This window comes from Sorex araneus, chromosome 6 (assembly GCF_027595985.1).
Source record: "Sorex araneus isolate mSorAra2 chromosome 6, mSorAra2.pri, whole genome shotgun sequence".
NCBI lineage: Eukaryota > Metazoa > Chordata > Mammalia > Eulipotyphla > Soricidae > Sorex > Sorex araneus.
Window position 1 is genome coordinate 113,864,037 of NC_073307.1, and position 13,582 is coordinate 113,877,618.

The 13,582-nt window shown below is 45.8% G+C and overlaps 1 protein-coding gene across 6 annotated transcripts in view; it reads left to right on the forward strand.

Moving 5' to 3' along the window:
- Nucleotides 1-13,582, forward strand: part of LOC101558616 (F-actin-monooxygenase MICAL2) — a 152,321-nt gene that overhangs the window by 89,819 nt on the left and 48,920 nt on the right. For all 6 annotated transcript variants that reach the window (XR_008630796.1, XM_012933838.2, XM_055143993.1 and 3 more), the window contains 3 exons: nucleotides 5,494-5,701; nucleotides 9,235-9,351; nucleotides 10,854-10,955. Coding sequence is in view for 5 of the 6 variants with exons in the window: in XM_012933838.2 (XP_012789292.2) it covers nucleotides 5,494-5,701; nucleotides 9,235-9,351; nucleotides 10,854-10,955 (427 nt within the window). In the remaining variant the exon portion in view is untranslated. The remainder of the gene's footprint in view (nucleotides 1-5,493; nucleotides 5,702-9,234; nucleotides 9,352-10,853; nucleotides 10,956-13,582) is intronic.

The following is a 13,582-nucleotide window of genomic DNA, read 5'->3' on the forward strand; positions in this document are numbered from 1 at the left end:
GCGGAGGTGCAGAGTCCAGGAGAGCAGATGAGGAGGGAGAATCCTACTGGCTGGCTGCCCCCATGCACAAGCTGCCCTTGTCTTCTGGGGAGCAACTGCTCAGAGCTTCCAGGAAGCAGACGGAGAATGCAGGCGGAAGTCCCACCTCCAGGCTGTTGACCCCGGGTCCAACTCCTGGGCCTTCTGGAAGATCTCTGGGAACCCTTTGGCCTTTTTGTGTAGGGATTTGCAATCTCCACACCCTATCATGAAGGAGGGGACGTGCTCATGGGGAACTTCAGGGATGGCACGGGGGTCCTGACCGAGCACAGCCACATCAGCTCTGTGCCTTGACACCGAGTTCTCCTCCCTCGCCTCCCCCCTTTGATAAATAGAGTCAGTTTTTCCATGAGATGTTTGCTTCTCCTCCCTGAGATCGTGGAGGCTAAGTCCTGCCAAGCTTATCTATACAATGGACTTCCTGCTGATGTTGGATCTGCCCCACTCTCCAGTGGAGAATACATCGACGTGGCCAGAACCTAGAGCTCTATCTGCTGATGTCAGTGATACTGGTGGCCTTGGCAGACCCAGGTTCCCCCAAGCCTGGGTGGGAATCTGCAGATGTCGACCCAGTGATGGGAATGGAACATCCCATTACAGCCAGGGAGGCAGCCCCCCGGGTGGGCCGTGAGGCTATGGGAAGTGCATTCATGCATGAATGGTGGGTGGAGATTGCCTTCCCGCGTGCCCTCCTGGGGCCCTGAACATCCAGAGATTCAGAAGCCTGGCACAGTGGCCTCAGAGCAGGGAAGTGCACACTTGCCTGGCAGCCAGATACAAACCCCAAGAGCATGAAGACCTCAGCTCTGGGCAGCACTAGGACAGGGCCTGGGGGAAATGGACAGTCTCTTGGTGGCTCAAGGAAGACTGTAGGCTCAGTTGGGTTTTTTGGTTGTTGTTTTGGGCTACACCTGGCGGTGCCTAGAAGCTATTCCAAGCTTGATGCTCTGGAGGTGCCAGGGGGGACCATAAAGTATCAGGGATTGAACCTAGTTCTCCTGTATGCAAAGCATTTGTGAGCTGGCTCCCCAGCGCTGACTTTTAATGAAAGTTTTCCTTGCTGGGGAATAAATTCTCAGCTGCGAGAGCCCTCCCAGGCCTGGAACAAGTGGCCCTGCTTCTGGAGGGAGCAGATCCCCACCGTCTGCAGTGTTGTGGTCTGCCTTCACCCCACCCAGTGTCTGCAGCCCTCCCGCGGGCCTGCCAGGGAAGCCCCCTCTTCTCCCGCTCCTCCGTCCCAGCGTGGGTTGCCCACAGTCTGCGGCCTCTTGTCAGGACTCCGAGTTCCCATGTTAATCATAACAAGCGTGCTCCAAGAGGAACTGGCCTGGCCCCTGCCAGCAAACCTTCTCCTCTGATAACATCTGTACCGAATTTTCTCTCTTTATACAATTAGGCCCGCTGGTACTTGTTTTGACTTTAGATTATGGTATGATTGGCATCTCTGAAATTTCAGGCCCCCTAGTATGTGCTGGGGGGCTGAGGGTGGGCGGGTGGTAGAGAAGTGGCAAGACCACTGGTGGGACTGCAGCTTTAGCCAGGAGAGGCAGACACCATCCACTGCTACTGTTTGCACAGAAACAGCACAGCAGCCCCCAGCTGGTGGGAAAAGATCTCCTCCCTGGCCCCGGGAAGCAGACAGGGCTCGGTCAGGCCTGATGGATGGAAGGATGCGGGCTCCCAGCCTTCCCTTCCTGCCCTTCACCCCACATCCTCCCGCCCCCGCTCCAACTCTGGCCCTGGAGTGACAGAACTCGGCAAACAGGAAAAGATTCACTAAGTGCAAAGAAATGTAGTGATTGCAGACTTCACCCCAAGCCAACCTCACAAGTGTGGGTTTGGAGTCTTGCTTTGAAATGCCCGTCATGGTCTGGCTATGTCCGAGCCGGGGGGAGCTGTTTGGGGTGTGAGATAAGGCACAGAGCCGAGGTGGGGGGAGTTGGCGCTCTCCCACCAGCAAGGAGGCAAGGGGGCTTGCATCCCCACTCTCCCGACGTCTCTGGAGTGAGTTCTATCTCAGTGGTGACTTCATTTCCCTTAATTGGGTTCCCACAAATTTCCCTGGGAGGGCCCATCAGCCACACTGATTGTGGTGTGGGAGCTTCTGATATGCTTGTTTGCCCTTTCCCCGGGGGACGCGGGGCGGCCCCAGATGAGTGAGAGCTGGATGATGGAATATTTGCAAGAGGAAGGGGAATGCATTTGTTAAAGATAAAGTTTGATCCCGAGCGGAGGGAAGTTTCCAGATGTGTCTGCAGTATCCCACTCCAGTGGGACATGGGGGAAGGCAGGGGTACCCCAGTTATGTGGGTGAACTCTCACCCCAGCAGGTTCAAAGCGCAGGACTTGGCAAGAAGCCTCAGTGAGGGTACCCGGGAGACTCAGCTTGATTGCATTCCCCCCATCTATTTTGAGACAAGATTGGAGACTTCTCATCAGATTTTGTTGGAATAGAGGGCTTTTGCCTAGTGTAACCAGCTCAGCTCTTGTATCTGTTCCCTTTATTTTTCAAATTAGATACAGCTTCCTTGGGGAAGGACCAGGGTCCTTTGAGTCCCAGTGTGAGGCTCTTGCAGAGTCCCTGGCTGTCCTCTGTTCACTGTCAGCCTAGTACCTACAGGACTGAGGCCACACTCCTTTACATGACACGTGACTCCTCCAGCCTCTTACTCTAGACTCTCGATCTCTCCGCTCTCCCTCCATTCCTTTTCTCCAAAGTGTCTGTTACTCCTTCCACCTGCAACTTCTTTCTCATCTCCTTTCAACGAGAGATCCCCACTCCATAAATATTTCCTCTGTTTTCACTCTTGGCAAATGAGAGCGGTATAGGATGACAGATGCTGGAGTGGGACCACTTGGGTTTGAGTCGTGATTCTGCCACTTTTCAATGTGTGAAACCACAGTCCCACTCCTTAGCTGTGTTGGCCTCAGTAGGCCCATCTGTGAAGTAGGCATAATTATAGGTCCTTTCTCTTAGACTTACTCAGAGAATCAAGAGCTTGAATATATAAAGCACTTAAACCAGAGTCTAGCACAGTTTTGAATACTCAACAAAGTGAGCTATGATGGTGATGATGATAATGAAGAAGATGATTATGATGATGGCAGTGCAGGTGGTGATAAGGATGATGATTTATAAAGACCTTCCTCTGTGAATTCTTTTCCAGATTGCCAGGCGGGATTAGCCTTTTCCCTTCTGGGCCCTAAATAGAACTACATTGAGTTATTTATCTCATTCAAATATAAACATAGCATTAAACTTAGAATCCCTAGAAGACAGGGACAATAAGAATAACAGCATCTCTAGGAATGTGTCCCAGGCTCACTAGCATTTACTTTTATTCTCATGTAAATATTTTATTGAGTTATAATAGATATAAGATATAATTCATATGCCATGACAGCCATTCTTTTAAACACTTTTTGTCCATCTTTTCAAATGGACAGCACTGTCTTAATTTCGCAATATGCTGCACTTGCTGGTGCTATTTTTATACAATGAAGTTAGGACCTTGCAGGAAATATAAGAGCAATATATTTCTGCTTTATAAATCAAGCGTTTTTTCTGCTATTGCGAATTTAATGATTCTTTTAGTATTTGTGAAGATGCTAGTTTTTATCTTTTGGGCAGTTATTGTTCATTGCAGTGCCTGGGATTGAACTCAGGGCTCCCACGTGCAAGGCAGTTCTCCACTGGGTTACATTCCTCCTTGTACTTTTTCTGTGTTTGTGGTTGGCGGGAGGAAGCTTTGGGCCATACCCAGAGGTGCTCAGAGCTTACTCCTGGCTCTGCACTTAAGAATTATTTCTGGGGGTTCTTGGGGGACCATATGGGTCAATTGCCTGCAAGACAAGTACCCTGCCTGGTAATTTAAAGTCATAGCAACAAAGGTTCCAAGGGGGAAAAACAAGCGATTCATTGGTCTTAGTATATTCATGATGTTGTGCTGCTACCACCATTACCTAATTGCAGAGCGTTTTATTGCCATATAGAGAAACCCAGACCCATTTGCAGTGACTCACCAGTCCCTCCAATTTCCTTTCCATATACAGCCACTAACCTATTTTCCTTTTCCACGGATTTCCTAGATTTCACACTTCCTATGAACAGAATTATGTACAATAGATGCCCTTTTATGTGGTGTTTTATTTGTTTAGGGACCAGAGCAATAGTACGGCAGATAGGGCACTGGCCTTGTACACTGCTGACCCAGGTTCAATCCCCACATGGTCCCCTGTGCGTAGCCGGGAGTGATCTCTAAGCTCAGAGCCAGGAGTAAGACCTGAGCACTGCCAAGTGTAGCCTAACCCCAAACCAACCAAACATGTTTTATTTGTTTAGCTAAGGTTCATCCATATACCAGCACTTCTGTTTATAGTGAGTAATAACCCGTGGCATGGAAACCCCACTTTTTGTTTATTTGTCAATAATGAACACTTTGTGATTTCTACTGCCGTGAACATTTTTTTATGCACTTTGGTGTTGACATGTGTTTTCAGTTCTCTTGGATATATATCTAGAGGTATTGTGATTGCATGGGAAATCCACGTTTAATTTGGTGAGGAATGGCCAAACCAGTCTGAAGCATCTGCATCATTTTGCAGGGAGGGTTCTGCCCACCTCCTGCTCCTCCTCTTCTCCCTCTTCTCCTCCCAGATTTTTGTCTGCCTTTTTCATCATAGTTATCCCAGTGAGTGGAAAGTGCTATCTCATCATATGGAACTTCAGTGATGGCTGATGGCATTGAACATCAACCTCATTTCCATAGTCTTGTTGGCTGTATGCCTATCTTCTTTGAAGAAAAGTCTATTTAGATCATCTACCCATTCATTAATCAAAATATTTGTCTTTTATTATTGTTTGTGTTTTGCCTCACCTTTCAGAACCAATTGCATAATGTAACATTTCAGAGAGGAGCCATAATCTTTGCTGAAAATCCTCTTTTTGTCTATAACCCTGCAAGGATTAAAATAGTGGGTCCTTTACTCTGATAAAGAAACCAAGGGGTGGGGCTGGAGTGATAGTACAGCGGGTAGGGTGTTTGCCTTGCACGAGGCTGACTGGGGTTCGATTCCCAGCATCCCATATGGTTCCCCAAGCACTGCCAGCATAATTTCTGAGTGTCTGAGCCAAGAGTAAGCCCTGTGCATCACTGGGTGTGACCCAAAAAGCAAAAAAAAAAAAAAGAATAAAAGAATAAAATAAAATAAACCAAGGGGTAAAATAAAATATTAAAACTGGTATTTAATCCCAGACCTCATTTTACTTAACCTCCCTCCAACCCGTCAGGGGTGTGGCACAGCTTCCGGTGCACAACGGGCAAGGAGTAAGGAGTGGACCAATTGCAAACCCTACTCATGATTTGGGCGGATGGGAATTTGCTCCTCAGCTCACTGGGGGGCTTCTTTCTCATCGCTGGAGCATCACCAAGTGTCGTTTCCTTTCCCCTGCAGTGTCTCATCATAGGAGGAGGACCCTGTGGGTTACGATCCGCCATTGAACTTGCCTACCTGGGAGCCAAAGTGGTGGTGGTGGAGAAGCGGGACGCCTTCTCCCGGAACAATGTGCTGCACCTCTGGCCCTTCACCATCCATGACCTGCGCGGCCTGGGAGCCAAGAAGTTCTATGGGAAATTCTGTGCTGGCTCCATTGACCACATCAGTGAGTGGCGCTTCTTGTGGTATTCCTGGCAGGGCGGACCCTGGTGGGCTCTCCTCTCCTTCCTTTTCCCTCCTCTCCTTTCTTCTCCTCTCCCTTCCCCTTTCCCCCCTCCTCTTCTTCTCCCCTCCTTTCCCCTCCTCCCCTTCTGTTCCTCCCCTCCTCCTTTCTCCTCTCCCCACCTCTTCCCTCCCCCTACCAAATGCCCTTCAGGGCTGCCCAGTGCCTTGGGTGGCCCTGGGCTTTGTCTGTGGGTTCAAGCATCATGAGGTCAGGGGTACCGTGGTCTCTTTACCAATTTATTTCTGAGACATGCATGAAAGAGTGCTGGGCCCAGAGTAGATGCTCAAGCACGTCTGCTTGAATGAGTGAAACAAGCAGGGGTAAGTCGCATCATCCGCACACTCAGCTCGCTGAGATTCTGTCAGTACTGAAATGTATATATTAATGGGTTGTGGAATAATAATAATAAGTATTTAATGAAAAATCATTATGATAAAAAATAAATAATGCTTATGTGTATTATTAAGAGCAATAATATTCAGTCCTGCTTGAAAGAGTTGGGGGAGGGGCCACATAAATCATGAATGGGTCGGGTTGGTTGCCAAGGGCTTCTTAGACAGAAGTTGGATATTGTGAGGCCAGTTCTGGAGAACTATGGCAGGTTTTAGACCAGAAGACTGTTCAGATTCTGTGCCACATTCCCTGAAGTTCTATAAAGGGGGAATGCATCATGATGAGGGTTCTATCAGGAAAGTGGGGGGCTTGAGAGCTTGCCTCTTGGGCAGGATAAGCCCTTGGCTTCAGAAGGGCAGCACCCCTCCTTTTGTCGATACATAGCGAGTTCGTGTGGGCGTGAGGTTAGCTGCTGAGGGGAGACATTAAGTGTTGGCAGAGATTTGGTGTCAGATCCGTCTTGTCACTTGCTTTCCTGTGTGCCTTGGGTCAAATTCTTCAAACCTCAGCTTTGTCTCCCATTAAGACCCGAATGTTTGGCCAGCAGGATCACTGGGAATGGAGGGAGCCCCAGATCCCATAGAGTATGACTTATGCTTGACACGACATAGCAGTGGGCATTCAGGAAAAGCTTTGCGTCCAGTGGCTCACCAGGAACAGGACACACCAGAGACCCCAGACTTCAGTCCGAGCTTCCATCTCTCACCTGGAGGGTGGGATTGGAACTTGAGATCCCTGTTGTCTTGGACAAGGATGGATAGGAAAGGGCCTGGGATTTCACTGCAAAGACTAGAGTAAATTATCATCCCCAGAGGGTGTCATTTAGCCAGATGCAGAATTGCTTACCAGCAGTGGTCCCAGAGTTAATTCCTACTTTGGGATGAGAAAATTCCAGGAGTCAAATGGAAAGGAAATCAGATTTGCCCAGAAAGCAGTCGTGTCAGCTTTCAGAATACTCACTCCCAGCCCTGGAAGAGAATGTGCTCATTACCGATGAGGACGGCACCATGGAACCCTCTTTCATCAAGTCTGGCAAAGAGGCAGAGGTACAGAAGGCCAAATCCACCTACCGTCAGCCCAGCCAGATGCTACCCTCTCTCCCAGTGGGCAGAAGAAACAGCAGGATACTGAAATTGAGATTCAAGCATAGAGAATGATAACTGTGAAGGGCAATGTGACGTCTAAGAGAAAGAGGGGATTTACTGAGCACTTACTGTGTTCTAGAATCAACTGGAGTCAGGACCGGGCCCTTTACAGGAGGACAAAAAGGTGCATGGGATGTCTGAAGCCCCAGCTAATGGCTTTGTTCTCCCCCTATCAGCCTCAGCAGCATCCTGGTCCCGCATTGCTCAGCAGTTATGAACTTGTCCTCTGTCACATCCTCCTCCAGCCTCAACCTTGACCGTTCCAAACTTCAACTTCTGCAGCCTCCTTCTTAGGAAATAACCTCCCTCCTTGACTCTGGGGGCAGGCAGGCACTTGCAGACAGCTCCCTGTCTACCCCCTTCTTCCTTTGCTCACCTCCTCTACGTGCACCCAGCCTCTACAGACCGCTTCATTTTGCCTTGTTTTCACCTACCCCATCAGAAACTCCTCATTTTCCTCCTCACACTCCCCCTCTGGATCTTAGCCATTGCTATTATTTTATTTTTCTTTATTTGCAAGTATTTTAGAAAGAAGAGCATAGACTTTGTCACTTTCCTTCAGGCTCCTTCCATTGGTGTCTGATTTCTCTCCTGCCACTATGCTAAAGAGATTTTTCACGAACATACCAAAAAGCTTCCTGATTTCCTGGTTCCTTTGTCCCTAAGAGTCTTTTTATTCATCTCTCCATGCCATTTGGTTTCTCCTCCCTTATTTCCAAGAGTGCTTTGCATCTAGGACTACCGAGTCACCTGACTCATTACTGATGCTCAGTGCATGTTCAGTGAATGAATAGCACCAATATAGAGGGACCCACACAAAGTTTAAAACTTCCTACTCAGCAGAAAAATTTTGGAAGGCACATCCAAAGTACAAATAGGGAATCTGAGATGTTCACTGGGGGAGTTGAGGAGAGTAGGTAGGAGGTAGAAAATCATGAGCTCAATTTTTATTATTTATTTATTTTATTTTTATTTTTATTTTGTGCTTTTTGGTCACACCCGGTGATGTATAGGGGTTATTCCTGGCTTTGCACTCAGGAATTATTCCTGGCAGTGCTCAGGGGACCAGGTGGGATGCAGGGAATCAAACCCAGGTTGGCTGTGTGCAAGGCAAACGCCCTATCTGCTGTACTATTTATTGCTCCAGCCCTGAGCTCAGTTTTTATGGGGGCAGTTCTCTACCCATTTTCCTGGATGGCTCAATTTACAGTCTTTATCTCTCTCTCTCTCTCTCTCTCTTTCTGTCTCTCTGTCTCTCTCTGTCTCTCTCTCTCCCCCCTCCATCATTTTCTATATTTTCTATTTTCTTCTGCTTCTATTCCTCCTCCTTCTATTTCTATCTTAATCTTATTAAACCTGCGGCTCATCTCCAGAAAGAAGCAGGAAAGAGAGCCTGTGTCATGATAGCATTATCTAACAGCAGCTTGAGCACAATCTTGGAATCAAACAGATCTGGTGTCGGGGCTGGAGCGATAGCACAGCGGGTAGGGCGTTTGCCTTGCACGCGGCCGACCCAGGTTCTAATCCCAGCATCCCATATGGTCCCCTGAGCACCGCCAGGGGTAATTCCTGAGTGAAAGAGCCAGGAGTAACCCCTGTGCATCGCCGGGTGTGACCCAAAAAAACAAAACAAAAAAAAAAACCAAACAGATCTGGTGTCATGTTCTAGTTTTGCTGCCATGACTTTAATCAAGACACTTAGCCTCACTGAACCTGGATTTTAAATTTAAATGTATAAAATGAGAATAAGCATCACAAAAGATCAGGTTTCAACAACAAAAAAACCCTCAATGTTCTTGGTTCATAATTAATGATCAATAATCATTATTGATAATATATTATGATGCTTGGAAACTGCGTAAGGGTGTTTATATAGTCTTATGAATATAGGAGACACTACTCAGAGTTCTCTTTCTTACCCTTTTTTCCTGTCAGGTATTCGTCAGCTGCAGCTCATTCTATTCAAGGTGGCCCTGATGCTGGGAGTTGAAATCCATGTGAATGTAGAGTTTGTGAAGGTTGTTGAGCCTCCCGAAGATCAAGAAAATCGAAGTACAGTATAATGTTTTCTTTCTGTCTAGAAATCAGATTTGCAAAGTGAAAACAACATTTGTAGCTCTCGGCATTATTTCATATTTGGTTGGTTAGAGCTATTCTTCTTGGAAGCTGAAGGATCCCATCAAAGGATATTCACTTTTTTTAAAAATTTGTTTTGTTTTGGGGTCATACCCAGGATTTACTCCTGGCTCTAAGCTAAGGGATCACCCCTGCCAGGAATGATGATATTAGAGACTTAGGGCTTAGAGGATCGAATGGGATGCAAGACAAATATCCTACGCACTATACTATTGCCCCAGTCCATATTTTTCATTTTTTCTTTGTTTTATTTTGGGGCCACTTCTGGCAATGCTCAGAGATTACACCTGGCTCTGCATCCAGGAATCACTCCTGGCAGGCTTGGGGGCCCATTTAGGATGCCAGGTATTGAAACCTGGTTGGCTGCGTGCAAGGCAAGCACCGTACACACTTTACTATCACTACGGCCCCATCTTTTGCTTTTTATGGTCACTTTCACTTCTGCTTTTCAGCCCCCAGGAGATTCATAACTAAGCCATTGAGCCTGTAAATTGATTGCCCTATCACTAGGAGGTGATACTTTGCCAAATGAAGTTTGATTAATAGGCAGGGCAGAAGACAGATTTGGCTGGTTGAAAAAAAATTTTCACATGCTCTTCAGATTGTGAGAATGTATAGATATGTGGTTATACACATATGACATTTTAAAATCCAGTGAAGAGTGGAGTTTCTAGAACAAATATGAAATGAATACTCAAGGTATTTTCAGTATGTACTATTTCTGAGTTTTACTGAAATACAATTTATATACTTATAAAATTTACCATTGTAGATTTTATTTAATAATTTTTCTCTTTTTCTACTAAATTTATGTAAAATTTTTCTCTTTTGCACATACAGTGGTCAGAAACTTTGATCATGATGCCCTTGAATCTAAGTTATTAATATAAAAAAAATTTTCTGCTTGGATAAGACTTTTAGTTTGGGGATCTCCTTGGTGTTAGAAATTTCAGTTTCATATATAGATTGCAGCTCTGATTTCTCCAGCCCTTGCCCAGAATATTTAGCCAGGGGCATTTGGATTAGATTTAGAGCGGGGCTATATCCATTACTTAACTTCCAGTGACTGTGTCAGGAACCTGTCCCAGACTATGAGTGGACGCTTGATCCCAATCAGGTTTCATCTAAAAATGGTTTTGTAAAAGGACTGTGACCCACCCGGACTGACTACAATCTTTGTAGAGAACCAACGTGCTGCTGTAAATTGATTTACCCAGCTCTGCAGCGAAGTGTTGCTTGAGCCGAAAGGGTTGGAATTTAGTGTGTGAACCAGCTCCACTCAGTGCTATTCCCCTGGTGGTTCTGTCAGGGATGCAGCTGCTGGGTAGCTCCATCCATTTCTCCTGACCAACACAGCAGGGACAATTACTCCCCTTTCTTTGCCGGCTCATCTCCTCTTTCTCTCTTTTTTTTTTTAGAAATTGGTTGGCGGGCAGAATTTCTCCCTGCAGACCACCCTCTGTCGGAGTTTGAGTTTGATGTCATCATCGGTGCTGATGGCCGCAGAAATACTCTGGAAGGTGAAGACTCTTCAGGGCTAAGGAGGGCGGCTGAGATGGGAGGGGGATGACTGGCAGGAGGGCGGCTGCCAAAGCTGGATGGCATCTTGATCCGAGCATAGGCTGTCCTGGAAAGCAGGAGGCTAAGCCCTTAGAACTTCGGTTTTGCCAACTGTAAAATGTGGAGAATAGAGCCAGTGAGATAGTTAAGGGACTTGCCTTACCTGTGATAGACTTTGGTTCCTTCCCTGGTAATCACATATGGTCCCTGGAGCCCTGCCAGAAATGATCCCTGAGTACCCCTGGGTAGACTTTAGGATTTCTACCCGGATGTTGAGCTATTATTAGAGTTTATAGGATCATTTTACTGGTTGAAAACCTATGATCCGTGCTCAGCTTGACTATAGTTGGCACTTTATGAGCCATTTGAGTAGAGTCATTTGAGCAATTTGACAGCAAGAAAACTAAAACTGGGTCTCCCAGTAACATCACTGTTGTTTGAAACCAGATCATTCTTTGTTGTGGGATCTGTCCTGTACATTACAGCATGCTTTGAGGGTATCCTTGGTCTCTGCTCACTAGATAGAAGTCACACCCTTCTTGGTTGTGACAGCCAAAAATCACTCCAAGTGCCCCAGAGGGACAAAAATCAGCCCTGGATGAACAATGCTAGACTAGACACTAATAAGCTTTTCTGATCATTTTGGGGATAGGATTCAAGAACAATTTAAAGGGAGAGGGTTGGAGATGAAACCCAAGCTTTTCAGCCCGGGGATTTTTAACAGACGTTTGGGAATGTGCATGACACCCGAGTTTGTGGTGAGCAAGTGTGAGGGGTTCCCCTGAAGGTGTGCAGATGGAAGGCTCTGCAGCAAGCCAGCTGGCATAAATTAGGCAAAGTAAACAGCAGCGTCTGGGACAGAGTGAAACTTCAGAATACAGGAACAGTAGATGCTAAAGGGGATGAGAGGGCGGAGATGGAGCTCATCAGGAGAGTACTTGCCTGCATGTGTGAGACCTGGGTTTGATCTCAGGCAACGGCAAGAAGGATGGGGGAGGGGATAAGGAGATGTGTCCTTGCAATGTGATGACCTGCTCTTATCCTCTGTTGGAAACTGCGCTGCTGTGATTGTCAGGAAGAGGCATTTTGGTTTTCTTTTTTTTTTTTTTTTGTTCTGGATCTCACAGTGCCCTTAGAAAATCCTGAGCAAAGAGGTCACTTGGAGCATCTTTTGTGCCAGCTGGTGTCTTGTCCTCAGCACCTGCCATTACTTTCAGGCCATAGAAATAAAATGGGTCTCTTGCTGTTTGGGGAAAAAACTCTTGCATCCTGCTTGGGCTAATAATGTCAGGCCTGAATTGACTAGTAGGATACCCAGGTGGTGGTTGAGAATTGAGCGTTGGTGTAGTAAGAAAAAAATCAAACCAAAAAACACCAACCCCAACACATTGCAGTTGTGCTCGGAATGGAATTCATACCCCATCAAAAACAATCTCATTGAAAATCATTTAAACCTATCAGAACCCCAAGGAATTGTTGCATTAAATTAATTTAACCAGAATTCCATCCATGCTTGTACATTTATTGAGTGTGTCTTAAATGCCAGTCTCTGGGGAAAGTTTGTTAAAATCCCTGCCTACGGGAATTCAATCTCATAATCCTGCTTTTCAAAGGAAGAGAAACCTGAAAAATCCCAGCAAAGTAGTTTTAATCATATAGGTTTAAAGAGCATTGGGTCTTTCATGAGTACCTAGCAATAATACCCAACATATCTTTAACGAGATATGTTAAAGCTCAGGGACTCAAGCCTGTGAGTCCCTGATGCAAAAGATTTCCTTAGGCTATTGGCTGTCACAGCCTAGCCAGGGCAATTGGTTCCTTTGATATTTAAGTTTGTTTATTTAGAAGGTTTTTTGTTTCTTTGTTTCTTTCCTTCTCTTTCCTTCCTTCTTTCTTTCTTTCTTTCTTTCTTTCTTTCTTTCTTTCTTTCTTTCTTTCTTTCTTTCTTTCTTTCTTTCTTTCTTTCTTTCTTTCTTTCTCTCTTTCTCTCTTTCTCTCTTTCTCTCTTTCTCTCTTTCTCTCTTTCTTTCTTTCTTTCTTCCTTCCTTCTTTTCTTTCTTCCTTTCTTCCTTTCTTTCTTTCTTTCTTTCTTTCTTTCTTTCTTTCTTTCTTTCTTTCTTTCTTTCTTTCTTTCTTTCTTTCTTTCTCTCTCTCTTTCTCTTTCTTTCTTTCTTTCTTTCTTTCTTTCTTTCTTTCTTTCTTTCTTTCTTTCTTTCTTTCTTTCTTTCTTTCTTTCTCTCTCTCTCTCCTTCCTTCCTTCCTTCCTTCCTTCCTTCCTTCCTTCCTTCCTTCCTTCGGGAATTCTCCCTATTCCCCCACCTTTTTTTTTCTTTTTGATATTGCAATGACATGGGGTTACACAAATTTGATTGCAGTGCTTGCTCCTAGTGGTGGTGAGGCTCTTGCTGTGGTTGTACATAGTACTTCGTGGTCACAAAGTTGGCAAACTTTAGTTGTGGTGCTCCTCAGGGCCACATGCTTTAGTTGCACCACACACACACACACACACACAAATACACAAGATCTATTGTATTGTGTCTGAATATAATGCTGGAATCACACTCCACCCATGTGGGATAATGCCGAG